At 59.8% G+C, this 27,941-nt stretch overlaps 1 protein-coding gene across 1 annotated transcript; it reads right to left on the bottom strand.

Moving 5' to 3' along the window:
* On the bottom strand, nt 1-27,941 carry RTN4R (reticulon 4 receptor). The gene is made up of 2 exons (XM_054469159.2): nt 27,595-27,941; nt 1-1,695 (listed from the first exon to the last, which is right to left on the bottom strand). The coding sequence occupies exons 1-2, from the start codon at nt 27,614-27,616 to the stop codon at nt 296-298; spliced, it is 1,422 nt and encodes a 473-aa protein (XP_054325134.2). The 5' UTR covers nt 27,617-27,941; the 3' UTR covers nt 1-295.

Here is a 27,941-nt window from a genome sequence, read left to right as displayed (position 1 = left end):
TTAAGAAAAGAGCTCTTTATTCCACGTCGTCCGATATTTTTACACAAGTAAAATAAAATGCATATCTCTATATACCACGATCTGGGTGGGAGGCGGCGTTCTGGAACAAACGCTGCCGCCGAACCCTGTAAACATGATGGGGTGGAGATGGGGGTGGCGGGCGGGAGGCATCCGTCAGGGAGGGCCTGGCCTGGCCCGCCCCACGAGTCGGCCACCCGGCTGGCTGGCGGCGTGGAGAGAGACCCCGTATGTACACACACCTGGCTGCTGAGCACTCTCTTGTGTCCGCTGGGGGTCAGCAGGGCCCGAGCACTGTCCACAGCACCAGCGCCAGGCCCAGGGGGGCGAGGCTGCAGGTGAGGCTGGGCAGGGCACCTGAGCCTTCTGAGTCACCAGTCCCGCCACCCCCGCTGCCTGCCTGGCCCAGACGGCAGTGGCTGCGGGTGCGGTTCTTGCGTGAACAGCCTGGCCTCCGGCGAGGGCCCGAGGTGGGGAACCCTGGTGACTCGGAGCCCTCGGGCCGCACTGCGGTGAGCGGGGGCTCAGCAGAGCCAGGCAGAGTCCCAAAGGGGGAGTCGTTGATGTGCCGTGGGCCAGAGCCGTTGCCCGGGGGGCTGTCACCAGGCGGCACGCGTCCCTTCAGCGCATTGCCTGCCGAAGCTGGTCTTCCAGGCTCCAGTACTGAGGCCTTGTCAGCGGCGTCTGGCTGGCAGCACTTGGGAAGCCCCAGCAGCTCCTCATCGGTGGCCCTGCCGGTCCAGATGGGATGGTAAGGGCCGGTGGCCACAGCGCAGCCCTGCAGGTCATTGGCAGCTAGGCGTTTGAGGTCACGGCCAGCCAGGCGTTGCGGGAGGCTGCAGGGCACCTCAGAGGAGGAGCCGCGGAACTTCTGCAGCCAGGCCCAGAGTGGGCGTGCCCGGCAGTCACACACCCAGGGGTTGTCGTTGAGCCTCAGGTACTGCAGGGCACGCAGGGGCGCCAGGGCCTCAGTGGGCAGCACTGATAGATTGTTGGCAAACAGATAGAGTGTCATGAGGCGGCCCAGGTCACGGAAGGCGTGCGGATGCACATGGGCCACACGGTTCTGGTGCAGTAGGAGACGGTCGAGGCTGTGCAGGCCGCGGAAGGCGCGCTCGGGCACGCTGGAGATACGGTTGCCGTGCAGGAAGAGGTGCGTGAGGTTGCCCAGGTCGCGGAAGGTGTCATCAGGCAGCGCCTGCAGCGCGTTGTCCTGCAGGTAGAGGTACTGCAGGGCAGCCAGGCCGCGGAACAGCCCCGGACCCAGCTCCTGCAGGCCGCAGCGGTCCAGGTGCAGCGTGTGCAGGCGGCCCAGCCCGTGGAATGTGGCAGGGTCCACAGACCGGAGCTGTGCATTATCGCTGAGGTCCAGCTGCTCCAGGAGGGCCAGGCCGGTGAAGGCGGCCGCGTCAATTCGGGCCAGCACATTCGAGTGCAGCCACAGGATGGTGAGGTTGCGGCAGGCGCGGAAGCTGGCAGCTGGCACATGCGAGATGCGGTTGCCGTGCAGGAAGATGCGCTGGCTGGCGGCAGGGATGCCCACGGGCACAGCCTGCAGTCCCTGCTGGGGGCAGCTTGTTGTCACCTTGGGCTCATTGTAGCATACGCAGGCACCTGGGCACGGGGCTGCCACCCGCCAGGCCTGCAGCCACAGCACCCATGCCAGCAGCCGGCTCCCTGTGGGCAGAAGACAGAGTGGTTAGCAGGCAGGGCAGGGGTACTGGAGAAGCTGGAGGTTTTGCTAGAGCCAGGTGGGCCCCGGAGATTGGGTCTCAGGAGGACCTGGGGCTGGGTCCAAGATGTGGCCACCACCCCTGGGAATCGCGGTGTTGGGATCCCTGCTTCATAGGCCTCATGGACGATGCTGGGCTAGAACATGCCTTGGAGCCACGCACTCTACCCTGGAAGCCACATCTGCAGACTCCCCATACCACACATCCGGTGTTCACACACCCGGGAGCAGCCCACTGGGTCACCAGGGGCACTTACTTGAAGGCCTCCTGGAATGGGCACTCGCGACTGCAGGTACCTCCTCAGGAATCCAGTGAACACAGAGCCCGCACTGCAGGAGTCCCCGGGGGGTCCCAGTGGGGGTTCCACCCACAGGGCCTAGGAAACACTGCAACGGGGCTGGGGTCCCTCTGGGCACGTCTGCTATCTCAGAAACAGGCGCCTGGATGCCCGAGGGCGGGGGTGGAGGGCAAGTGTGTCCAGGGCTCGGGAGGAGTCGCGTCCCACAACCACCCAGGCAGGCTGCTCCCTCCTCCACACATCCTCCTTTCAAGCACTTCCTGACTTGGCAGGAACCCTCCTGAAGCCTCCGCCCCCTGGCCTCATTCTCTGCTCCATCTCCTCCCTGGGAGGAGTTCACTCCTCCCCAGCCAACCCCTGCAGTGCCAGCTGCCTGCACCCCTCCCACCCAGACGCCATCAGCAGGGATAGCCTCCCAGTGGGTTCTCCCCCAGCCCCAGAGGTCTGCAACCCCTCCTCCATTACAGGGCCAGATACATCTGGGCCTTCACCAAGGCCCTACATGGGCAGTAGTCCCTGCCGGGGTGCCGCATCCAGAGCTGGTCTCACCAGCGGGGTCACCCACTCCGGAGTAAGCATTCCTGCCTCTCATTCCACCATTGAGCCCTCACCCCTTTCGAATGCTGAAGATTCTTTCCACCTTCAGGAGTGAGTCTATTAAAATGTGAATCCCCCTGGGAGGGTTACGGCTTATCAGCTAACACTTGAGTTATCAGCTAACACCTGCGTTGACAGCTAACACCTTCCTCCGCAGCTGGCTAAGAGCAGGATTCTGCAGACATGAGGCCGGCTAAGTGCTGGGGTTGGAGCCAGGCAGGAGGAAGGAGCGGACCACAGGCCAGCTTCCTTAACCCAGAACTGTGACCCTGGGGCCCTCCTACCCACATGGGGCCCCTGCCCCACTGGGTCCTCTCTGCTTGGGCGGACAGTGCAGTCCCCCTAAACGCAGAGCCCAGCAAGCCCAGCACGCACAGTGACCGCTGGGCATGTGCGTCCTCCCAGACTCAGGTTCGTAGGTCCTCAGACCTTCTCCCCACAGCCTGGGGGCCTCCTCTGCCACACCCCCTGCCCCAGGGCCATTTGTTGGCTACCAGGGAGATGGCAGCCCAGGGATGGGGGTCTGGAGGCCCCTCCCTGGGTGGGCTGGGTGAGGAAAGCACCTGGCCTCGTGTTCTGTTTAAACTGCGGGACACCCTCTCTGCTCTCTTTCTACACACTCTTCCTAGGAAGGTGGGGCCTGACCATGCCAGCTCCCCACTGCTGTCTCACCTGCTGTCACCAGAGGGAAAACTGTGCTATGTAAATGGCACTTCTTGTCCTGGGGCCAGGTGGGGTGGAGGCCCCACACGCTCATGGGGTGGGGTCAGGACTCACTGCCACATTATCGACCACACCACACCACTGACTGTGGGGGTCACCAACTGAGCCTTGTCACCAACCATACCATGCGGCTGACTGCACCCACCAAGACTAGCCACCCATGGTGGCCACGCCCACCACATCACCACTGAGCCACGCCGCCATGCCACCACTGTCCCGTGGTCCCAGGCCCGAAGCTGTGGGCTGTGAGTCTGGCTGTGGTCAGGGCTCAGCTCACTCCCCTTGAACCGAGCCCTGTGCTCAGGGATCTCCTCCCTCCCGAAGCAGCTGCGTGTCCACTCTAAACATGCCCCCAGCGAGGTGCCAGAACTGAGCCACACGGTGGTGCGGGGTCGGGGGAGACAGGGGAGGACCTGGGGGAGTGGCCACGTGGCGCTCAGTTCTGCCAGGAAGTGGGTATTGGGTGCAAAGACACGGCTCGGTTCCTGCCGAGACAACTGCTTTTCGTAAACCAACTTCTGAGGGTCGGGTGAGGTGGGCTCTCTCCTCGCTGCAGCCACGGTAATTGGCTCCAGCCCGGCCCCCCTTGGGGCCTGCCCGCTGGTCTCCATGGCAACCCCTCTGCTGAGCAAGCGGGAGGGGGCATCTTTTTATGAGATAATCAAACCCAACTTTGCAGCATAGGTTTGTCTTCACAGACAGGGCCCTGGGATGAGGGAGACCCAGCCAGGTGGTGGGAGGGTGTCCTCTGACCCCATCTCAGGGGCCAAACTGGTGACTCAGCAGCCTCCTCCCTGGCCCCACGGTGGACTGCAGCCCCTCCCCACCCCAAAAGACCTCCCTGGCCTGTGGCCCCTGACCTGTCCCCCGGGCTCTGCAGCCTCAAGGCCACAAGGCCTCTCTGAGCTTCTCGCCCACCTTTCTCTCTCCTCTATCTCCCTGGCCAACTCTAATAGGACACTCTACTGTCCTTCTGGAGACAGCCTGGCTTCCCTGCCTGCCATCACCCCACTTTCCACTCTCACCCAGTCTCACCCTGGCCCCAGTTCTCACGGAGCCTCCAGTATGAGCTCTGTCCTTCCTGCCCCTTGCACATGGGGTGAACAACCAGCCCAGCCACGGCCCCAGCTCTCACGGAGAAACCACGGACAGCGTGCCTGTCCACCGTCCCCACCCAGGTTGGCCCTGCGGCCACCTGAGCCTGCGAGGGCCCCAGAGGGCTCGCCTCAGCCTCCAAGCTGCACACAAACTGGTACATCTGTGCCTCTCCCACCCTCCCAGGCCAACTGATGTCTCTTCTTTCCTCCAGGGTCTCCTCCTGGGACCTCCCCGGAGCATGGCCCTGCTGGCTCTCAGGGCTGGGTCATAGCTAGGAGCTCCTGTCTCAGCTCAGGCCTGGCTCAGGAGTCACGGTCGGGGGAGGGCTGGCTCTCCTGCCTGGAAGGCTCTGAGCTTTCCCAGCGGGGACAGTGACCGGACACTGACCCACAGCCTCTCCCTGCGGCAGCCAGACTGGGCAGGGTAGGACCCCGGATCACCAGGCTGAAGGCCCAGGAGGCTGGGAAGCAAACAGTCCAGGACGCATCCCCCCGACGGGAGCAACAGGCAGCCCAGGTGGGCACCTGCACCATCAGTTCCGGTGAGTGGAGGGCTGTTCACGTTCACTGCAGGAGGGAGGGGGAGGAGGGAGGAGGCGGGAGGAGGCAGAGGGAGGAGAACGAGGAGGGCAGGAGCAGAGGGGAGGAGTGGAGAAGGGGGATGGGGAGGTGGCGGTGGGAGGCTCTGGGGATGTGCCCAGCCAGCGGGCAGGCAGGCGGCTGCTGAAGTCAGCAGCTCACCCCAGCAGCCCAGGTAGCTGAGCCAAGCCGAGCAGGGATGACCTTCTTCATGTGGTCCCTGGCCCCCACTGTTCCTGGGGCCCCGCCCACCTCCGTGCCCTCCCAAGCTTGGGCTGAGGTCCCACAGGGATGCCTCTGCCTCTGCCCAGTGAGGCCAGGAGGCAGCGCAGGGCAGGCAACTGTGGAGGCCCCGAGCACCGGCTTTCATCCACACACAGCTTGGCGCCCTCAGGCCCCGATGCTGCTCCTGGGCTGGGATCACCGCAGGGTCCCATCACCTGCTATAAAAAGATGTGAGACAGCAATACATTTACAGATTAGGAAACTGAGGCAGTGAGTGGTTAAGCCCTGCCCTGCTCCCACTCCAGACTACCCAGGTGGAGAGGCAGCCAAGGGAGACAGTCACGGTGCTGCCCGGAGGGGCCACGAGGCATGTCCTGCCCAAGCACGAAGGCTGGTGGCCTGGCTAGTAATGGGGGAGGGTGTGGAGGGGCTGGGCTGCAGGCCACGTGCAGAGGGGCAGGCAGCGCCCTCCTGTGCCATGGGTGGCTGGGAGGGGAATCTCCAGGGAGGCTCTGAGCTGCTGCTTCCCAGGGCTGGGGTAAGAGGCTGCAGAGGGCTGGGGCTGGGGGTGGGGCCAGCTGTAGCACAGCCGGGACATCAGTCAGCTCAGGATCCTCTCGGACACCAGCCATGTCCCCGTGAGGCGGTCACGTCACAGACCACAGTTATGAGGCAGAACAGGAGGCCACAGCTCAGTGCACTAAGGCCAGAAATAGCTCCAGGCGGGGGTGGCGGGCCTATGTCATCCCCACACCACAGAGGGTCAGGGCACCCCTCCCACGCCTGCTCCCCACTCCTGGCCCTCTACCACTGACTCACTCCCCCCGCCCCCCACCCATCTGTCCCCCGATCCTCGCTTGCTTCTCACATGCACACCCACCCGCCATCCATCCTCAGGCCCACAGACACGTGCAGGGGCAGCCAGAATTCCCATGGTGTTTCCTGTGCCCTTCCAGGGCTCCAGGTGCTGGGGCAGGAGATTGGCAGCAGCTCCTGGTGGGGGCAGTCTGCCCTTGAGAGGTCCTTAATCTCCTAGGGAAGTGGGTACCAGCCCCTGATGCCCTGGCCCTGGCCCCTGCTCCTCGTTGATCTTGGCTGCAGTGGCAAGGTAGGCAGACCAGGTCAATAACAGGCAAGGACACCTGCCATGGTGAGAGGGCACTGGACCCAGACTGAAGCAGCTCCAGGCCTAGCTAGCTACATGCTGTGGGGGAAACTGAGGCCCAGTGTGGGCAGAGCCTTCGGGACTGGCCTCCTGAGTGTGCCTGGTGCTCCCTCGGCCCCTTCGGCTCCACTCTTTGCCCTGGCCGGCAGGGCTTGTCCCTGCCCCGTGATGCTGGGCTCATCAGAGACAACGAGATGTAGGTAGGTCCAGGGCCAGCAGGCCAGGCCAGAGGCTGGGCCCTTCAATCCAGCAAATTCTCTTGGAGGGGGTGTCAAGTTTATTGAGCCATTTTACAAATGAGGAACATAAGAACTGGTGTGGGTATAATCAATAGCAAACATAATCCAAGGTCAAATCCAGTCATATACTACTTACAAGAAACATGCCTAAAAGTACACAAAATCTTGTAATTAAAGATATTACCAGAAAAATAATAACAAGTAAAGCAGGAGAAGCCACAGCCCCAGGGCTAGCGGGCTTCCCAGCCTCATGGCCCCAGGGGTGTTAAAAGGTCTTGCTGGGCAGTAAAGGCTCAGCCACCTCCGCTCCTAACCTGAGGTCCACAGTCCTGTTTCCAGCCAGCAGGGCACCCTGAGAGGGTATACCTTTCAAGTCACAGACACTGAAGCTAGCAGAGGATGGCCTGGCCCAGGTGAGAGCTGGCAGCCCTGGATGGCACCCTCACCCCAAGGACACATCAACATGGGCCACACTGTGCAGGATCATCCACTCCCTTGGCCCTCCCTCCATCCCTTGGCAAGGTGTGAAGTGGCCCCTGTCCCAGGTGCTGTGCTGAGTGCCACTCACACAAGACCAGGCCAAGGAGCCGGGTCCCAGGCACTCACGGTCCATGGCCAGCTGACCATCGGTGGCCACCCTGCTGCATGGCAGGTGCCCTATGGGAGAGTTAGGAGCCACAGAGGCCTGAGCCAGCCCCAGGCAGCATGAGGATGTTGGCAGGAGCCCAGGAGCCCACTGCCAGCCAAAGGGTCTCGGCAGAGCCCCTAGTGGGCAGGATCCTTGGCCTAGCACCTAGGCCTCAAGGATTCATCTTTGGTCAAGGCTGGGTTGCCTGTGTGGAGGGCTCCAGAACCTTGCCCCATCCAGCCCACACACCCCTCACTGGAGGTGCACCCTCCTCGGCTCCCACCCCAGTGAGCCCCACACTGGGGGCCCCTGGAGGCTCTGCCCAGTGGCGGCCTCGCCCAGCCCAGGGCACAGCCAGTGCCCCCTTGCCCCACAGGAGGCTAGAGCCCACCCTGCTCCTCCAAGCTCCATCAGGAGCCAACAAACACCCACTGCCTAATTATCTGGAGAATCCTATCTCCACCAAGGGCTCATCTTGGTCCTGCAGCTAATTCAATCCAGCAGCCAGAGCAAGCTGAGTCCCCAGAGGACGCTAATGAGGAAGTGGCCGGTAGCTGGCATGCTCCCAACCTGGGGATGCACTCTGAGCCAGGCCTGGGCCCAGCATTGCCATACACCTGCCTCCCATGCCCATCTGCCTGCCTGACCCTGCCCAGTACCTGGTGCCTAGCCCTGCAGGGCCCACATCCACTCCCATGGGCTAGCATCCAGACCTAAGCCCCAGCCCTTCCACACTCCCCCAGGACCCTGGATCTGCTGCACGCACAAGGCTGACCACTGCCTGTGAGCCCAGAGTGTCGGCCTTGACAGGGCAGGAGGAAGTACAGGAGCACATGCTCAGGGTGCACGAGCCAGGAGCACAGACTCAGGGCATGCAATGGGGACCCCTGGGGGTGCACACAATAGGCGTGCATACCAGAAACACACAATAAGAGCCCCCAGGGCTGGTCAGGGCTCAGGGAGAGTCCACTGAGCAGTAGACGGTTGCTGGGATGTGAGCCCCTCCCAGGAGCCAGGGCCCAGCTGGAGGGTCTGCACGCCACTGCAGTGGAGGAAGACGGGTAGGCACATCCCCACGTGTTCTCTTGCCCTCGGCATTTGTAAAACATGATCAACCAGGCAGGTGAGCGGCCTCTGTCCGAGCAGAATTTATTCTGCTGTGAAAAGACACATGTGCGTCCTGAGGCTCTTGCCGGCTCGTTCTCAGCAGCCTTGGATCAGCCTCAGTCAGCAGGACAGCAGCTGGACAGGCTCCCATTGGAGCCATCCCAGGGACTGCCCAGCCCTTCACATTAGAAACTGAGCTGGGGGCAGCAGCTGGCCCACGGCACATAAGCAGTGCCTGCTAGGACCACAGAGAAGCTCAGCCAGGCAGGGCCAGTGGGATCCAGCGCTCCCCAGGGGATGAGGAATCTAAGAGGCAGGAGAGGATCCTCCTCAGCCTGGGATGTTCCCATTGGGATTCCCCCAGCCAAGGCCAGAGCTCCGTGTCCGGGGGCCAGAGTGGAACCCTTGTCAGAGCCAACGGGCCTTGGCCTCCTATTCTACTGGCACCTGGCAAACTGGCCCAAGGGCTGGCTGCTGCTTCTGTAAAGGATGTGCTATTGGCAGCCAGCCACACCTATGTGTTCACGCATTGTCCATGGCTGCTTTCCCGCAACAACAGCAGAGCTGAGTTGTTATGACACACTGTGTGGCCCACAAAGCTGGAATTATTTAGTATCACACCATTCACAGAAACAGTTTGCCGACTTGGTTTGTGAGCAAGCCGAGTGTGGGTGCTGCCACCTTCACCCTCACAATGGCCCCAGCAGTTCACTCAGACCCCCAGCTAACGAAAAGGAAACCAAGGGTCAGAGAAGGCCATGGTCATGCTGAAGTCACATAGCCAGGTGAACAGAGCCCAGCAACCTCAGTGCAGGCTCAGCTCTGCGGAGACCTGGGCAAGGTCAGCATCTCACGGAGGCCTAGGGTGAGGGGTTCTAGGCAAGAAAGAGACTCACAAATACTGAAATACTCTGCAGGTCAAAAGAGAAACAATCATTTTTCTAAAGACGCTGTCAGGAGTCTCACAGTCAAACATGCATAAAATAGGACAACTTAACACAAATAAGTTGGGAGGGGTGGCTCACACCTCAGCCTCCTGAGTAGCTGGGATTACACACACACACATGCATGCACACACACACACACACACAAAGAGAACAAAATGGTTGTAAGGAGAGGGGGACAGCAGAGGAAGTGCTGAATGACACAGTCCGGCTTGGGAGGAAAGGACTCGGGTGGCACTTCAGAGGAGACAAATCCAGTGCAGGTAGTTTTGAAGAGGGCAGTGGTTTAACTGAGGTAGGGGGTCTCTGGGGACAGCGCCCCTCCATGCCAGTCCACCCACCTTGGAACCCTGCAGAAGCTGGGCCGAGGCCTCTCCCTGCACCTTGTATCAGGGACTCTGGCCAGGTCACACCAAGGTGGCTTATGACCCATTAACATCAAGCTGCCTCCCTGGGCTGGACAGGGCCTGGAAAGAGGTGACCTGGGCAGATCTGGGTCGATGTACTTCCCAGGACATCAGGATTCCAGCTTCTGCTAAAGGGATCTTCACAGTTAATAACAAAGAAATATTAAAGATGAGAATACTTGGTCCAGGAAACAAGAGAGGAAAGGGAGCGCAGTCCCTCCTTGCAAACAGGATGCCCTGGACCACCCTCCACGGCCTCAGGCCTGGCTGCTCCTGCAGACCCATGGCCAAGATTGTGAAGGAAAAGTAGGCTGTGGAGGCATTTTCTGTCCTTGTTATCATCATTGTAAACATACTCATCATCATCATCACCATCCTCATCACCATCATCACCATCACTATCACCACCACCATCATCAGCAGCAGCATCATCACCATCATCACCACCAATATCATCATTACCATCCTCATTACCATAATCCCCACCAATATCATCATTACCATCCTCATTACCATCATCACCATCCTTAACACCATCATCCCATTACCATCATCACCATCACTATCATCATCATCACCATCCTCATCACCATCATCACCATCACTACCACCACCACTATCATCATCATCACCATCATCACCATTACCATCCTCAACATCATCATCACCATCACTATCACCATCACTATCATCATCACCATCCTCATCACTATCACCATCATCACCATCCTCATCACCATGACCATCATCACCATCCTCATCACCATCACCACTATCACCATCAGTATCACCATCACTATCATCATCATCACCATCCTCATCATCACCATCATCCTCATCACCATCCTCATCATCAATATTACCATCATCACCATCACTATCACCATCCTCATCACCATCACCATGACCATCATCACCATCCTCATCACCATTATCACCATCATCTTTATCCTCATCACCATCACTATAACCATCATCACCATTCTCATCCTCATTATCCCCATCACCATCCTCATCACCATCACCACCAGCATCCTCATCACCATCACCATCAGCATCCTCATCACTATCATCACCATCCTCATCACCATCACCATCATCACCATCCTCATCACCATCACCATTATCACCATCCTCATCACCATCATCACAATCACTATACCATCACTAGCATCATCATCATCACCATCCTCATCACCATCATCACATCACTATCATCACCATCATCATTATCACCATCAGTATCACCACCACTATCATCATCAGCAGCACCATCCTCATCAACATCACCATTATCCTCATCACCATCATTACCATCACTATCATCACCACCATCCTTATCATCATCATCATCATTACCATCATCACCATCACTATCACCATCACCACCATCCTCATCACCATCATCACCATCCTCATCACCATCATCCTAATCCTCATCACCATCACTATAACCACCATCACCATCCCCATCATCCCCATCACCATCCTCATCACCATCACCATCACCATCAGCATCTTCATCACTATCATCATCACCATCATCATCCTCATCACCATCATGACCATCCTCATCCTTGTCACCTCATCACCATCAGCATCCCAATCGCCATCATCAGCATCCTCATTACCATCATCACCACCATCCTTATCCTCATCACTATCATCATCACCATCATCACCATCACCATCCTCATCCTCATCACTATCATCACCATCACCATCATCACCATCATCACATCACTATCATCACCATCCTCATCACAATCACTATCATCATCATCACCATCCTCATCATCACCATCATCCTCATAACCATCACCACCGTCAGCATCCTCATCCCCGTCACCATCATCGTCTTCATCATCATCACTATCATCATCACTATCATCACACCAGCTCTGTGCAAGGCCCTTAGATAGAGGGCAGCCTGGGGCTGACCTCACACAAGGATAGGAAGCCCCAGGTGAGCAGTGGGTCAGTACTGGGTGGACACCAGATATCCCTGGGCAGAGGCCCTGGCCCAAGGATGGGGAAGGGAAGAGGACAGGGGATGGGGAGTAAGAAATGAGGGCCCCTCGCCTCCCTGGGACAGCCCAAGGTGCAGCCTTTCCTCATTCCTGGAGGTTTCAGGACATCTCTGTGCTGCATCCTCCCATAGTACAGTGAGGGGGTGACTGTCAACCCACTCCTCAGATGAGGCACTGACTGAGGCAAGGGCCTTGCTGGCCATCTTGCAAGGCCAGGAGACAGTGCACACAATCTGGACTCCAAGACCCCTGCCCACCCCCATCTTCATCACCACTATCCTTATCACCATGATCATCCCCAGGCGACCAGAGCAGACCCTGAGCCCCAGGAATGACACAGCAGGGAGGGGCAGCCACTCTGGGCTCCCTAGTCCCCCATGGCACCTCAACCTCAGCCCAGTAGGCTGCCTTCCCAGGGATGGCTGAAGGTAGGCCCTGGGGTCTTGCAGCCCTGGGCTCAGATGTAGCCTCTGCACCCCCTCACAGAGTAGGCAGAGAATCTGCCAGCCCCCTCCAAATCTGTCCCCACACCAGTGATGTGAGGACAATGAGAGGCCAATACCTAACTCCCCCCAGGACCCCAAAGAAACCCCACCCAGGCTCCCACCCAGCATCCTGCCTCCCCAGAGGCCTGCCAATCTGACCTGGGTCAGCCTCGTCTCAGGTGAGGAGTCCAGGGAGGCAAGGTACACCTCACAGTGTCCCAGAGCCACAAGGACCCCTCTCCTCCAGTGGTCTTGCAAGGCCACTCTGGCCTGGCCTGGCAGTAGCCCCGCTTTATTGAGGAGATATGGCAGGCAGGATCCTGGCTGCGTCTGGGCTGGAAGAGGGGGCAGCAGCCAGGCTGTGCTACAAACCCACCTGGAGCCACTTCCTCGCTGCTTCTGCCCATCTCAGCCTCAGCAGAGAAAGAAGGCTTGAGGACAGGCCTGGTGCAGCCTGACTCATCTCATGAGAGACCCGGCCTGTGCTCAGAGTTGAGTTGCTGTGGCTTCTCATGCAACGCTGATGGTCCCCCTCCCCTGCTCACCCACCATGTGTTAGACACGGGGATCTGCATGAAAGACACGTGTTCCTCCCCTTCCAGAGACCCACCGAAATGAGGGTGATGCAGAGTGAGGAGTGGGGAGCCCAGTGGCAGGCTGCTCCCCTGGAGAAACACCCAGAGAAAGGGGTTCCACCACTGGTATCCAGGGGCACCCAGGGCCGATGGGCAGAAGAAAAGCTCCATCTCAGCAGAGCAGCCAACCAACTTCCCTCATAAAAGTGACCAGAAAACCAGTGACCACCAGGCATCCGGAAAACATATCAATGCAGAAACAGAGGGAGAATGATGCTAGAGGAAGCCGACAGTGTGAGAAAAAGACAAAAATTAGGAGAAACATCTAATTTGTGTCTTCCTAGGCATAGATGGGGATTTAAAACAAGAATAGGGTGCTATGAACAAGGAGGCATCAGACAAAAAGAAAGAGTGCCTGGAAATTAAAAATAGAATCACTAAAATTAAAAAAAAAATCAATACAAGTGTTAGAAAACAAGGTCAAAGAAATCTTCCAGAAAGAAAAACAAAGGAGAAAGAAAAATGAATGAGATTTGGGAGACAAATATAGGTTGAACATCTAAGGGGAGTTCCAGAAGAGAAAACAGAAAACTGAGAAAAGCTAGCAAAGAAATAATACCAGAAAACTTCCCAAAGCTGAGTACCCAGTCCTCCACTGGGCATTCACAGTGCACTTTCAGGCCCCCAGGGGTCAAGAGAAGTCTGAAGCTCCAGGAGGAGAAGCTGGTCACAAAGATGCAACATGAAGCCATGAGCAGCAGTGCACGCTGGTAATCCCAGCACTTTGGGAGACTGAGGTGGGAGGACTGCTTGAGGCCAGGAGTTTGAGACCAGCCTGGGTAACACAGTAAGACCCTGTCTCTACAAAAAACTAAAAAATTAGCCGGGTGTGGTGATGCATGCCTGTAATCCCAGCTACTTGGGAGGCTGAGGTGGAAGGATTGCTTGAGCCCAGAAGTTTGAGGCTGCAGTGAGCCATGATCATGCCACTGCACTCCAGCCTGGGTGACAGAGTGAGACTTTCTCCAAAAAAACACACAACAAAGAAGATGCACTGTCATACTGGCCTTCTTCATGGCACACTAGATGCCAGGAAACAACAACAGTGCAACAGCTTCATAGCTCTGAGGGGAAACTAATTTCAACATGGAATTCTGGACCGAGACAATCCAGCTTGAACATACTTGTAAATACAGGAAGACTTCCGGAATGATTCTTCACTATATCTTCTTTAGAGAGTGAGTCAGGCTTATGTTTCTGCCAAAATAAGGTGCAAACCCAAAAAGAGGAAAACGTGGGGCCCAGGAAGCATTAACTGAAATCTCAACAGGTGGTAAAGGGAAGTTATGGGGCAGCAGGACAAGTGCTTGGGGTGAATCTTTATCCAGGGAAAAAAATGAGACCCCAATAGAAGCCCTGATGTGGGGAAGAGTAAGCCCATGAGGGTGGTGGATGGGTAAAAAACATCAACTGTAAGCCCCAAGGAAAAAAAGACCATGAAAGAGAAGAAAGGTCACCCACCCCAAGGCAGGATTGCGAAGAACATTTATGTGACCTGGATTGGGAAACACTGGCTGTGAATTTAACCGATGGCAGCGAGACAGCCATGCTGAGTGTGCTGGAGGAGACAGAGCTGGAGTAGAAGCTGAGGAAATGTGGCGGCAACCACTGGCAAAGCCAGGGAACAGAGGCGACAGTGGCTGCCTCCCAGGAGGACGCGGGGCAGGGGCAGATTGAGCCCATTCTCCAGACCAGCCTCTGAGGCTGGGTGCAGGTGTTAACTGTGCAATATGTTGTTAACCGAATGTTAATTGTTTTTTTAAAACAACTGCATATTTGGCACTAAAATCTCAGAAAACAGATAAATAAAAAGAAAAAAAGAAAGTATATCTTCCAGAAGGTGGAGACAAATGTGGGTTAGAAGCAGGTGTCTCCAAGGTGCAGGAGGAGAGAGAGGGACAGTGAGAGCTCAAGAGCACCTGGACACACAGCCCCAGGGCAGCTGGCATCTGGCCAGGGAGGATTCACATGCTGCTTTTCCGTCCCCTGCTCGGCCTAGGGTGGCTGAGGATACATCTGGGTCTCCCAGGACACTATGGGCTCTTGGCCCCAGAGACTCTGCAATCCAGACACCCGAAGGGGCAGCTTCTGGCCCAAAAGCCCAACTCTGTGCTTGGGCCTTCCCTGCAGGCCAGGCAGCTGCTCCCCTCGTTCAGCCTCAGAGTTCCTGCCTGCCCACCCAGCCCAGCCCTCACACTGTGATGAAGCCCCACCCCTGGACTCCCCTTACCCCTGCCTGCTCCTGTCCCCTCCTTGTCACAGATCTGAGCCCCCCACTCCAGGCTGGGGCCCCTCAGGAGCCGGGGGTAGGGGTGTGCGGTCAACACCCAGCAGGGGTCGCCTAGCACTGGGGTGGGTGCGCAGCCCCTGAGCCTCCTTCCGACCTTGGCCGAGTGCACACGGGCTTCTCTCAGCTGCTATGAGAGCCCCCAATGCGTCTCTGCAACCAAACCGAGGCATGCACGCAGCGGCGACGTGAATAAGTAATTGCTCTTTTATTAACAAGTGATAAATTATTCCTATATGATTGTGCGTGATAACTCTTCCTTATTTGAAATCAATTTGGGATGGAAACTGCTGTCGGCTTCTCACCCACAAGGGTGGGAGGCCCAGGTGCCGCTGCCTTTTGGAAAACGAGGTCAGTGTATTTCAGCTACTTCCTGAGGCTGATGCGCCGCCCCACTGCGCAGGGCCAGTGGAAGGGGGTCAGCTGCCCTCCGGGAGGCGGGGCAGTCCAGCCTTATTTCCTCAGCATCTCTGTCTGGGACCCACCCCACCGAGCCCAGGGCACAGAGGGGTCCCCCAAGTCCAAGGCCACACTGGGTGTCACCACAGGGTCATCAGGGGTCAGGGGGCCATGCACAGGCCATATTGCACTCATCCCCCCATGTAAGCCCCAAAGACTGGGCCGCTTGACCTTTCATCCCACAGAGGACACTCCAGCACCCAGCTGGTCTCCTGGCCTGCCGGGGCCACCCCACGGTGGCTTCTCAAACCTGCAAAAGCATAAGCCATTCTCCTAAAATTGTCCTGATGATTTTACAACAGCCCTGCCCCCATCCCCTTTCCTTCCTCCCCCAGCCTCACAGAGGAGGGTCCAGGGACTCAGCCTGTTCAGGGCAGCCCCTGGGCCAGGCCTCAGCACCTCTTCTGTTAATGCATATTTAAAATCTTGCAACCCACCGGGCAGCCAGCCAGCCGGTGCCTCCCTCCCAGGCCAGGCCTGCAGGAAGCCATGCCCCGTCCCGCTCACTCCTCCACTGGCTGCTTCTGCAACCCCCATCATGGCTGCAGCAGGCCTGGAGGCCCGGTCACCCCCAGGCCCAGTCACACGGCCCATGCTTCTTGGCTGGATTTCTCATCTGAGAAATGGGAGGGCTGGGTCTGGGTGAGGCACTTCTGTGGGGCCACTCCCAGGGTCTCCTGACACCCCTCCACCTTCCGCCCACTGCCAGGGTGCCCATTCTACTCCACACCTCGCTGGCCCACTTAGCAGGCTTCTGTGTAGCTTGTTTCTGTCGGTTGAGGCACCCTGGGCTTTGGGCTCCACAGGGGCTGGTGACCTGCATACAGGAGGTGTTCCATAAATGTTTGTCATGTGAATGCACTAAATGCTCATCACTAAGGGCAAGTGGCAGGCTTTGTGCAGCTATAGAGACAGCATTCCCCAGGATGTCCAGCCCTGGGAGAGAGCCTTGGCCCACAGCCCATGAGGCAACGGATGTTCCTGGGTTGGGGGCATGGCTCCAGCACCCCAGTGCCAAGGGCGCGGTCTCTAAGTAGCAACACGGATAGCTTTACTTCTGTTACAGCTCAATGTCTGTGTCTCCCCCAGATTCACGTGTCAAAGCCCTAACCCCCAGTGTGATGGTATTTGGAGGCGGGGCCTTTGGGAGGTGATTAGGGTTAGATAAGGTCACAAGGCTGGGGCCCTCACCATGGCATTAGTGGCCTGGAAGAGAAAGACCTCAGAGAGTGCATGCCCTCCTCTCTCTCCACCCCTCCATCCCCCACCACGTGAGGGCACGGTAAGGAGGTGGCTACCTGCAAGCCAGGAAGGGAACTTCCACCAGCCAGGAAGAACCAGCCCATGCTGGCACCCTGATCTCAGACTTCCAGCCTCCAAAACTGTCAGGAAATTTGCTTCTGTTGTTTAGGATACCTTGTCTATCGTATTTTGTCATGGCAGCCTGATCAGACTAATACAACTTCTTAAAACTTTGGTGTATTTTTCCAGATTTTCTAGAATGAACATGACCTCAGAAAATCAAGAGTGTTTTTCATTTGTTCTGTTTGGTCTTATGCTGACACTGGGCCAGATGGAAGGGTGGGTGAGTCCGTCTTGCAGGTGGCAGGAGCCCCCTCCATGAGCCCCCACGCCCCAGGGTCCCTGCCCATCGTGATCGGTGCTGCAGGGCAGTCCTGGAAACAGTTCAGGGCTTGGGGCCCTGGCTCTGCCTGGGGAGGTCTCAGGCAGGCCCCCCAACATCTCAGAACTGGTTCCCTCAGTTGGAAATGGAGATAAGAAGGCTCACCTCACGGCGGAGGGTAGAGGTGGCACATGGCTTATGGTGGGTGCACAGGAAATGCCTGATCCACCCACAAAGAATGGGGCAGCCTTCACCCGGCCTCTCCCTGGAGGACCTTCTCACATCGCCCCCGGAGGGACCACCATCCCCACCCCACAGAGGAGAAAGCCCAGCTCCAAGGCCAAGTTGCAGCTAGGAAGTGCTCTGCTGGCATCCTACCTGGCCCTGACGCCAGGCCTGAAGCCAGCACCACCCAGGGCTCTGTTGCTCCAAGGTCACTGCCCCTGCTGGCATTTGCTCAAGGAGCTCCCCCTCCAGAATGCCCTGCCCTATTCCCAGACACACTTCCTCTGGGAGCCTCTTCTCCCCCAGCCCCACCCATGCCACCCCTAAGGAGGCTGGCCCCTTCCCAATCCCTTCCTCGTCTGCACCACTGCCTTGCCCAAGGTGTCCATCCTCAGACCCAGTGGGGCCACCATGGAAGCCCGGCTGGGTAATGGCCCATAAGCTCCTGCCCATGGAGTACTCAGGCAGGGAGGGGTACCAGCTTGGCTGAGCATGAGTGACAGGCTGGGTGGGTCTCAACCTCACCCTGGGCCTGGGGTAGCCCCATGCAAGTGAGGATGATGAACACGGTGGACCCCCAGGCAGAAAGTGAGCCACAGGGGCCTGTGCAGGACTGCAGCCCTTCCCTCCCCTCAATTCACTGGAGAGTTTCCTGTTACTCCCCCAGCTCCCAGGGCCCTCATCACCTCGAGACCCAGAGGCAGTGATGGAGACTGTCCTGCAACATAAAGCTCCCTGTGATCTGGGGGCCAGAGGATCCTCTGTACCCTGCCTCCTGGAGTGCTCTGCCTGCAGGAGACAGTGGCGGCACCTTCAGGTGGGGTGGCTTCCCGGAGGAAGTGATACCTCAGCCAGGAGGGGGGCGTGGGGGTGGTCCTGACATGTACCAAGGCTGGGGCTCAAGTGTGCACCATCTCTCAGCCAGGAGGGTGGGGGCACAGGACCAAGGCTGGGGGTCAAGTGTGCACCGTCTCTCAGCCAGGAGGGTAGAGGCACTGGACCACTGGGGCCTCAGGTGTCCTGGTCACTTGTCCCTGGAGTCCCTGGCTATGACAGAGGCCCTGGCGGGCAGCTCGGGGTTGGGGACAGGCCAAGGCATAGGGGAGGGCACAAAGGGAGGTTGGTGCCCCACCCATCACCCATCATCCGCCTCAGGCCACCCCAGGGGACCGGCCTCCGCTCCGGCAGCGGGTGAAGAATGGAATCCATTAGGGCCGCCATCTGTCTCAGCCATGACGGGTCCTCGCGGTGACATCCGGGAGGTATGTAGATGGAATATCTTTATGGGGAGAGTTTTTCTTTTGCCAATTTTCAAATAGGAAGCCAGACACTTGTCACACCTGTCCCTGTATCAGCCTCTGCCTGACATAAATTGGGGCCGAGGCAGGGAGATGAAAGACAGCCTGGACGCAGCCGGGTGTGCAGGGCCCATGTGTCAGGCCGAGGGAGCACCAGAGCCGCAGGCAGCCTCCTGCTGGGGCCAAGGGGAGCTCGCCCCGCAGTCCACCTCCGTAGCCTCTGCCCCTCCCTCCACTCCCCTCTGGACCCACAAGTTCTTCACCCGCCCTCCCCCAACCCACAGCCCTCCAAGCATCTCACCCGGGCAGTGGCCTGTCCTGCAGCCACTGGGCTTCTGTTAGGGGACACTGGAGCCTCCTCAGCCCCCAGGCCAGCAGCTCCAGCTCCTCTTTCAGACCTGGGGCCAGTGTGGCCTCCATGAGCGGTCAATGTGGGGGGCTCAGAGTCCTCAACCTCACCCCCGCTGCCACTCCTAGGGACCTTGTGGGCTTCAGCATGTCTCCCTGGAATCTGGGGGGCTTGGGGGTAGAGCATGTCAAGAATCTCAAGGTCCCTGCGGCCCAGCACGGGACTGTCTTCCAACTGATGCCAGGAAGAATTTGCTAAGAGAATGAAGGGAGAAGCAAGTGACCCCTGTGGGCCTCCCCTGCATCAGGGACTGGACCAGGGCCCCCTGGGAGTGCATCTTGGTGCCCGAAACTGCACCAAGGATGAGGAGGGGAGGACCCTCCCTAGGGGACACTTGGGGTTCACCCGGCAGGCCACACTCAAGTCCACAGTCCCCCATGGCCCCAGCAGGTGGGGCGGGGGACGCACCCAGCTGAGGGAACTGTGGCAGTCCTGCTGCTGTCTCACGTGGCCTTAGGGGGTTCATCTGTAGCCCCCATGGGAGCCCCGAGAAGCCAATCCCTGCTGGGCTCATGGGCTACCACCTCATACAGCCCCATCCCTCGGGAGGCCCTGAGGAGACCCTAGGGCCGGGCAGGGCGTGACCGGCCAGCTCCATGCTCCCTGACAAAGGGGCCTGGATGTCCAGGGAGAGCCAGGCAGGAAGCGGAGACTCAAGTGGAAGGTGTGTGGGAGGGAACGTTGCTGGGCTCCACAAAGAAGGGGGCACCAGAGCCGACTCCCAGGTTCCTGGTGGCACGCGTGGAGGCAGGTGGGGCCAGGAGCACCAGTGCAGCACATCCTGCGTGACCTTGGGCCAGCTCCTCAGCCCTCCCTCGACAGCCGTGCTGGTAGCTGGCCAGGCCCGGGCGAGTGAGTTCCCCAAGTGGGTGGAAGGGGCTTCTGGGGTGGGGGCCATGCCCGGGGGCAGGTGGCCCAACCTCCCAATACCTAGTCCCACACTGCCCTGCCACAACCGAGGACTCTGCCCAAGGACCAGTCAGGGACGAGGCATCCTCTCCAACTGCACTGCGAGGCCAGCACAAGTGAAGGGCAGGACAGAAGCCTCCACACAACAAAGGCAAAGGACCCCATACTTCCCTCTGAGTCACCGCAGAGGTCCTGCGGCAGAGCTCCTGCTGGAACCCAAACTGCACCGCAGGCTCCTCACTGAGAACTAGGGACTTCTCCACATGCACCCAGCCTCCCCTCCGGACTCCACAGCTGCTAGCCCTGCCCGGAGCCTGTGCACCCCACTCCCACCCCGTCATAGCCTCTCAGCCCCACCGTCACTTGGGCTCCCCTGGCATGAACTAACGTGTCTCCCAGGATGTTCTACGAGGACCCTCACGGCAGAAGGACCAATGGGGAGGAGTGGCCCCAGATAGCAGTTCCTTCTCTGTACCCACCAGGGTTCAGCAGAGGCTCCTGCTCCGGGCAGTACAGTGGGGCGCACATGCCCATCCCCACTGGCCACACGGGCCGGCCAGAGTCCAGCCTGGATCTCCCCAGGGCAGGACAGGACAGGTAAGAAGGGCTGAAAACCTGGGAGGCCTCCAGGAGGTGAGGGCCCTGCCACCCCTTCCCACGAGGCCCCAAGGCCCCAATCACTAGTCTCGATTTCCACAGCTAGTTTAGCCCAGGCCACGAAAGGGCGTGCAAGGGGCCTGGCCTGGACAAAGGGGTCCCTGGAGCCAGGTGCACCAAGAGCCTCCAGCTTGCCCAAATCAAGCTGCCATTATGGCCGGGTCCCGTGGGCAGTGCTCACTCACCACCGCTCCAGCTTCACAATAGCTACGTGCAGACAGGGAGGCTCAGAGGGTAGGTGGCTCCTCAGGGGAAACAGAGCGACCCTTGCGCAGCCATCTGGGCCAACTGATCTGCACCTAACAGCCAGCCTTGAAGGCCACCAACCCTGGGGTCTCCCGGAGCTGACCCAGGGACAGACGGGCACCAGGCACTGCCCACGAAGGTGCAACTGATCCTCCTCACCAGCGCCTGGGCCCTCCACCCCTGCCAGTGTAGCTGTCCCACCCTTCATGGATTTCTGCATCCTCAAGCTAGGCCCGGGCTCTTCAAGTGGAGAAGGGGAGGCAGACACAGGTGCCAGGCACTGGGAACTAGGGACAGGGACTTCCCTGGTGAGGATGGAATAGAAGGTTCCTATGTGAGACCCTCTAGCCCAGGCCCTGAGAACGAAGGGGCCAAAGCTTCATCTAGGGGCAGCCATGGGGGAGTTTAGGCAGGCAGTGCCTGGCTGGAAACATGTCTTAGGGAAGCACTTGAATCCCGGGGTGGGGAACAAGATGGGAGGTAGGGAGCCGGGGCCGGCTGTGGCCACAGGCCGGGGACAGAGGCCAGGTCTGAGGCTGGCCCTCAGTGAGGAGTAAAGGGGATGGACCGGGAGACAGGGTGCAAGTTTGACACTGATTTTGCCTTTGGGGATGGGTAGAGGGAAGAGGCTGAGACTCTGGGCTTGGACGTTGGGTACGGAGGACGTGACACTAGCAGACGGGCTGGATCTGGAGGCCTAAGGTGTGCAGTGTGGGGAGCTGTGTGTGCAGGAGAGATGCGGGGCACTAGGGAGCCTGAACCCCTGCTCCACTGCACAGGCCTGGCACACGGCAGGGAGGAGGCAATCACCATTCCCTGACCTGCTGGGACCTGGGAGGCAGGGCAGAGCTGGTGACAGGCCAGGCTGGAGCCTTGGAATGACATCTGGCATGTGGCAGTGGAGGGGGAACATGTAACTGGGGACTGTGGACTCCCAGCTGGAATCCACCTCCACCTTCCACATCCACGCACTGCCTTTTGGTGTTTACTGAGCACCTGCTGTGTGCAGGGGCTGCTCTAGCCTCTGGGACCACCAAGGGCCAGCCCTGCGCAACCCCAGCCCTGCACTCAGCCCCCACCCACTTCCTCCAGAGGCCCACACCCCACACACCGAGGACCCTAGGCGTTTTCCCACTCTTGAAGGCACTGAGCTGGGAACACCACCTCTGGCTACCAGCCGTGGACTGCAGATGAGGCCTACAGTGACCAGGAAGGGTGGAGCTGCCCAAGGTCACACAGCAAGACAGCGCTGCATAAGCTTACCCATGGCTGCCCAGCCTTGGGGAATGGGGGACTTCTGGCATGTCCCCGAGCTGGCTTCATCTGGGCCCTGGCAGAAGGCAAATAAAGGCAACATCTCAACAAGGTTGTGATAGCCAGCACAAACTGAGGACACAGTGCCGGGGATCCAGGCAAGCAAGGGACAATCCAGGAAGGCTCCCAGGAGGAGGTGAGGGGCCTGGAGCCCACCCTGGCCTGAGCCCCTCCTTGGCACTCCAGCCTGCCTAGCCCTACCCCCTTCCTCGACGGGCCCCTCACCCAGCCTCAGCCTTGGCCTGACATTTCCCGTGACATTTGCTGCAAAGAAATAGAGTCATAAATCCAAAGGTTAAATTTGCACATCGCCTCAAATTGCTGGGAGAAGCAGTGGTCCCTCCACCCACTGGGCACTCCGTGGTTGCGGGGTTTGTGTGGCAGGGTCTACCCATCCCGGGGCCCTTGCTGGGGGCCCACAGGTCTCCTCCTCTGGTCCTCCGAGGCACTTCAACCAGTTTCCCAAAACAGGTTCCTGGGCACACCAGGCCCTGAGGTACATTGCATAGGGGTGCCTCTCAGAGAAGGTGCTGCCCACCCCTCTCCAAAACAGGGCCCAAGACACCCTGCGGGAAAGGAGCACCATCAGCAGCACCATTTCATCCAGCAGGTCCCACATTTGACCACAAAGCCCTTATGTGATACTCCCAACATTCCAAAGAACTTCAACTCCATGGACCGTGACCTGTGACAGCCAGCTAAGAATGCCAGGGTGCCGACTGGAGAGCCGAGAGGCACCCGGGGGCCCAGGGCTCTGAGTGAGGCTGGGTCAGCACCCGACACCCCACTCCCAGATCAGCCTGGCTCCACGGGCCAGGGCCCTGAATGGGGCTTACCGTCTGCCAGGCCTGTGTAGACCTACATGGGGACCCTGGCCTGTGCCCACTCAGCCCCTCCTAAGGCCACTCTCGAGGTGTGCCAACAGCCCTGACTTTCTTCTCCACCTCCTGGATCTGGCTGCCATGGGTTGCCTCCATCGGACAGGACACAGCTGCGGAACAGTGCCAGTATCACCCCATGCCCCGCTGCCCCGCTGCCCCGCTGCCCCGCAGGCCATAGTGGGCAAGACCAGAGGCTGTGTGAAAGAGGCAGCGGAGAGGTGGCCCCAAGGCACCCACTGCACAAATGGCCGCCCAGACTCTACTCACTCACCATCACCCACCCGGCCGGCCCACGGTTGTCAAAGGCCTCAGCGGGCTAGGAGGGGCGGGATCTGGACCTGCTGCCGAGTCCCCTGAAATCAGCCCAAGCATCAGTGGAGGGGCACGTGACCAGCCCCCAGACCTGGGGGGTGCCAGCTGAGGACATGGTGGGGTGGGTGTGCAGAGCTGCATCTCCCGGTGCCCAGCTCCACGGCTGTAGGCAGTGCAGGAGGCCGGTGCAGGTTTGGATAAATAAATGATGGTGCATTCTCAGGAAGGGATTCCACACATACCAGAAAACCCATGATGCACAAGAATAGTTCCCGATGTGCAAAATGTTTAAAATACAGTGATAAAAGAAGAAACGGCAGCACACAACACCTGGTGTGGGGGAACCCAGCTGGGCCCCAGGGACAGTGCAGGGAGATTTGTGGGGTGGGGCAGCATGCCCGCCACTCTGATCAGGCTTCCCCAGGCCACTCTGTGACCTCCCATCCTTTAAAGCATTTAATCTTAGAGACGAACGATGCCAAGGATCGCACCCCTTGATTTGCCTGGCTCAGAAGAGAATCTGACAGGCTAAGAACGAACGAGTGAATGAACGAACAAATGAGAAAGTGAACAGATAGATGGTTGGGGCAAATGCAGCATCTGGGATCTGGCTTTGAGGAGGGTGCCTGTGACCTTGGCCTGGGTGCAGCCAGGCGGCAGAGCAGGGACACTGAGGGGTGCCGAGAGGTCCCCAAGAGGGCATCTGCACAGCTGCAGAGGCAGCAGGCGGCCAGGCCGGCTCCTGCAGACCCTGAGGCCCAGGCCCTGGGTGGCTGCAGAGGGTCAGGCAGGCCAGCCTGGGGGTCAGAGGTCAGGCTTACCAGAATGGGGGTGGGACAGCATGAACCTCATTGAGCAGACAGTAGCCAAGCGTCAGGAGCCCTCACTAACCCTGTGCCAGGGCTGGGCGGGGCGCCTGGCTCACACACGCATTTGTTCATTTCCAGGTCATCCTGGAACTCCCCGTGTGCTTCCTGCTCTTGACCCCTTTCCCAGGTGCACAGATCGAGGCTCCTGGTGAGAGGTTCCGGGCCACAGGCCCAGGACAGCAGGAGGGCTCCTCTGCCTCCCGCCCGTTCTGTCCTCACCAGCTGGACCCTCCTGGTGCTGCACCGGCTGCACAGGGCCGTCCGTGCCACAAAGCATGAATTCAAGGCTGGGGCAGGGACGAGGAGGGGGCAATGCTGCAAGGCTGCACTGTCCCTGGGCAGAGGGAGGGGGAGGGCACAGTCCCACACGCCCTGGCCCTCACAGCCCGCCTGTCACTCACAGCAACAGCAAACAAACCCTAGCCCCTCCACAGGCTGTGGGCCAGTCCCCAGCCTCCCAGAACAGCAGGACCTTCCCCCACCTTCCAGGGCCCCAGCCCCTGTGGGGGTGTCCTCCATAGACCCTCCACAAGCCCTCTGGCTTTCAGAGACCTGCTAGGCCAGGCCCTCCCTCAGCCTCTCCCCTGCTTCTCACTCCATGCAAACCTACGTTTCTGCCAGTCCCAGTGGAAAGACCCTGGCACAGGGAAACTGAGGCTCAGGGGTTCCACAGCCACCCAGGTGAAGAACAGGGGGAGGGCAGGGAGGGAGTGAAGGTACTATGGGAGGGTCTCCCAAGCTGGGCAGCATCCCTGCCCTGTCCCCCCTCCACTCACCTGTGGCCTGAGTTGCCTGACTAGGGGCTTTTATTGTCCCTTCTGCAAATGGATGGGGTGAGGGGCCAGCTGGCCGTGCAAAGGTCCCAGGAGGACTCTGCTGAGTCGGGGTGTGGGGAGGTGTTCTGGGTATTCTGACGCAGAAGCACCGGAGTCGGAACTCCACAGGGAAAGCCGGGCCAATTCCGCCCAGCCTCAGCCTGGAAGTGCCCCGATAATCCCTGATGACTGGCCCATGTTGTAGGTGAGGAAGACTGAGGCAGAGAGGTGACGTGTCACACCCAAGTTCACACCGCCAGCAGGTGGCTGAGCCAGGACCCAAATCCAGGTCACGGTTCTGCCACGGCAGGCCCTGCACGTGCCCCTCTGTCAGGTAGGGTCTAGGTGCTGATGGCCACCCATTCCCACCCCCGGCATGGGAGCTCACTTCCTCCTCACCTCAGTAGAGCAGAACAGGGAACAGTACTCCCTTTATAGATGGGAAGACTGAGGCTTAGAAAAAGAGACTGGCCAGCCCCCCTGCTTCAGCTGCCCCTCTGCTAGTATGTTTCACCCTCACACAACCTACAAGGATAACCTGCTGGTCTCCACTCTATAGATGAGCCACTGGTGGTGGCCAAGGGAGCAGGAGGTGTGGCCTGCCAATCCAAGCCCCAGCCCAGGGCCCTTGCCACAGTGCCAGTGGGCCACCCTTGCCCATCATGTAGCATGGCATCCATCTGCTCAGCACCCTACACAACACCGGAGGCAGGGGAGCCCACCACGGTACCCCTCACCAAGAAAGTCCTCACCATGGAGAAACTGAGGCACTGGAGGCAGAGCCTCTGCAGTCCTGCTGGGTCAGGTGCTCCAGTCAGCCAAGCTGCAGCGTCCACCAAGGGTGCCCAGGGTCTGGCCTGTCAGTCACAGTGTTGACCTCATGGCCTGAAATGGGTCTTCCCTGCCCAGGCAGGTTCCAGCCCACCATCATCTATCACTGCCTCAGCCCTGGTGGGTGGGGAGTGGCTGGGAGACCCTGTCCCTCACACCCTGGGCTTTGCGGTATTCAACGAGCCCCCAACACACATTCCAGGGCCTCTGTTCCAGATTAGGCCACAGCCTGTCTAGGCACACAAGGGACACCCACACCCTGGAGGCAAAGAGACATATGCCTATGTGCCCGCAGGCACACATGATCACGCGCACAGACACACGTGCAGACGCATACCAAGTTACACACATGCACACACACACCCGACGGGGGGACCCCCAGGACACGGAGACAGACAGGCAGAGGTGGGGCCCAGGATGTCTTGCCCCTGTCTGTGGGCCTGGCCTCCCCACTCAACACACTAGCATGTGGGTGCGGGAGTGGGTATTGCGAAAGGGGCCCCGGCATGTGCCACCCGTGGAGACCACAGCAGGCATGCCGCGTGCATGCATGTGTGGCCGTGGGCGTGCAGGCGGGGGCGAGGACACAGATATGCACCCTCAGAGTCCGTGTGTGCACCCAGTGTTTGTGCATGTGCACACTGGGGCGGCGTTGGCTCGCATGTGCACCAGAGGTGTACAAGTGTGCAGTCCGTGTAGACACGTGCACGTGCAAGGAAACGTGTGTGCAGCCTGCGGCACCATGGACATCAGTAGGGCAGCCTGGGTGGGCACCTGGGGAGCACCCGGGGAGCACCCTCCAGGCAGGGCATGCCCAACTCACATGGAGCCCACCCTCCCTTGCCCGCACCGTGGCACCTCACACCCGGTGGGGCGGGGGAGTCCCACGAGGGCTGCTAGGGAGGGGTTGCTGATTGCCCCACCGCCCCTGATTCCCCCAACCAAGCCTCTCAATGTCCCTCGGGCTGCGGATGGCGGGCGTTGCTGCCTCCTCTCACTGCCCGCCCTGGAGGCAGCGCTGGGACAACCCTGTCCCCCACGCCCTCTACTGTCGCCAACGCCCCCATTCATCCCACTGTGGACTGACCTCGGAGAAACGGGAGGTTCTGAGCCCAGACCGTGAGGCGGGGGTGGAGGCGGCCTGACACCCCCACCCACCCTCGGTACCCACGTTTCTGCAAAACCCGCTCGTTAACCCCTTGGTGGCCGGGGTGCTCCGAGGCCGGGCCCCGCCCTTCCAGCCCGCGGCCCCCGCCCCGGACTTGGCCCAGCATCGGGGACCCCCGGACCGCCACCCTCGGCCCTGCCGTCGCCGTCAACTTTCCCGGGAAGCGGTAACTTTTCCTGCCGCCTCCGGCTCCGCCCTCCCAGGGCCGGGGCGCCAGCGGCCCCAGCCTGGCGAGGCACTGCGGTGGCTTTCCCGGCCGCCCGGCTAGGCTTCCCCCGCCTCGGCAGCCCGGGACGGGCCCTGCGGCTCCGGGGAGGGGGCAAGCCGCCCCACTCCGCGCCCCGCCGCCGGCCGGGCTCGGGTGCAGCGCGGACACTCACCTCCAGCGGACGCCCTCTTCATCGTAGGGCTTGGGCGGGGCGCGTCGGGGACTGAAAGTCGTTTCGGGGCGGGCGCCCGTCTCCCCGCGGCCGGGTCCGCATCCAGGCGCCGCCTCTTCGGCCCGGCCCCGGCCCGGCCGCGGGACGAGGCTCGGCGCGCTCCGCTCCACCCGGCTTTGGCTGGGCTCGGGCCGCGGGCGCGCAGGGCGCGCAGGGCGAGGGCGGCGGCGGCGGCGCGGACTGGCGGGGCGCTCGCAGCGCGGGCCGCCGGGAGGATGAATGTTTTATGGGATCAGGTGGTTTGACGCGCGAGGAATCCGCCCGGATCCCCCGCCGGCCGGGGCGGG

The sequence above is a fragment of the Pongo pygmaeus genome, chromosome 23, assembly GCF_028885625.2.
Source record: "Pongo pygmaeus isolate AG05252 chromosome 23, NHGRI_mPonPyg2-v2.0_pri, whole genome shotgun sequence".
In the NCBI taxonomy this organism is placed as follows: Eukaryota; Metazoa; Chordata; class Mammalia; order Primates; family Hominidae; genus Pongo; species Pongo pygmaeus.
The sequence above is the reverse complement of the archived record's forward strand: the minus strand, read 5'-3'. Positions and strand labels throughout refer to the sequence as shown.

Coding starts and splice junctions, on each gene's coding strand:
- RTN4R (XM_054469159.2), bottom strand. CDS start 27,616: ATGAAGAGGGCGTCCGCTGGAG. Junction 1,696..27,594: donor GAAGAGGGCGTCCGCTGGAG/GTGAGTGTCCGC, acceptor TTCTGCCCACAG/GGAGCCGGCTGCTGGCATGG.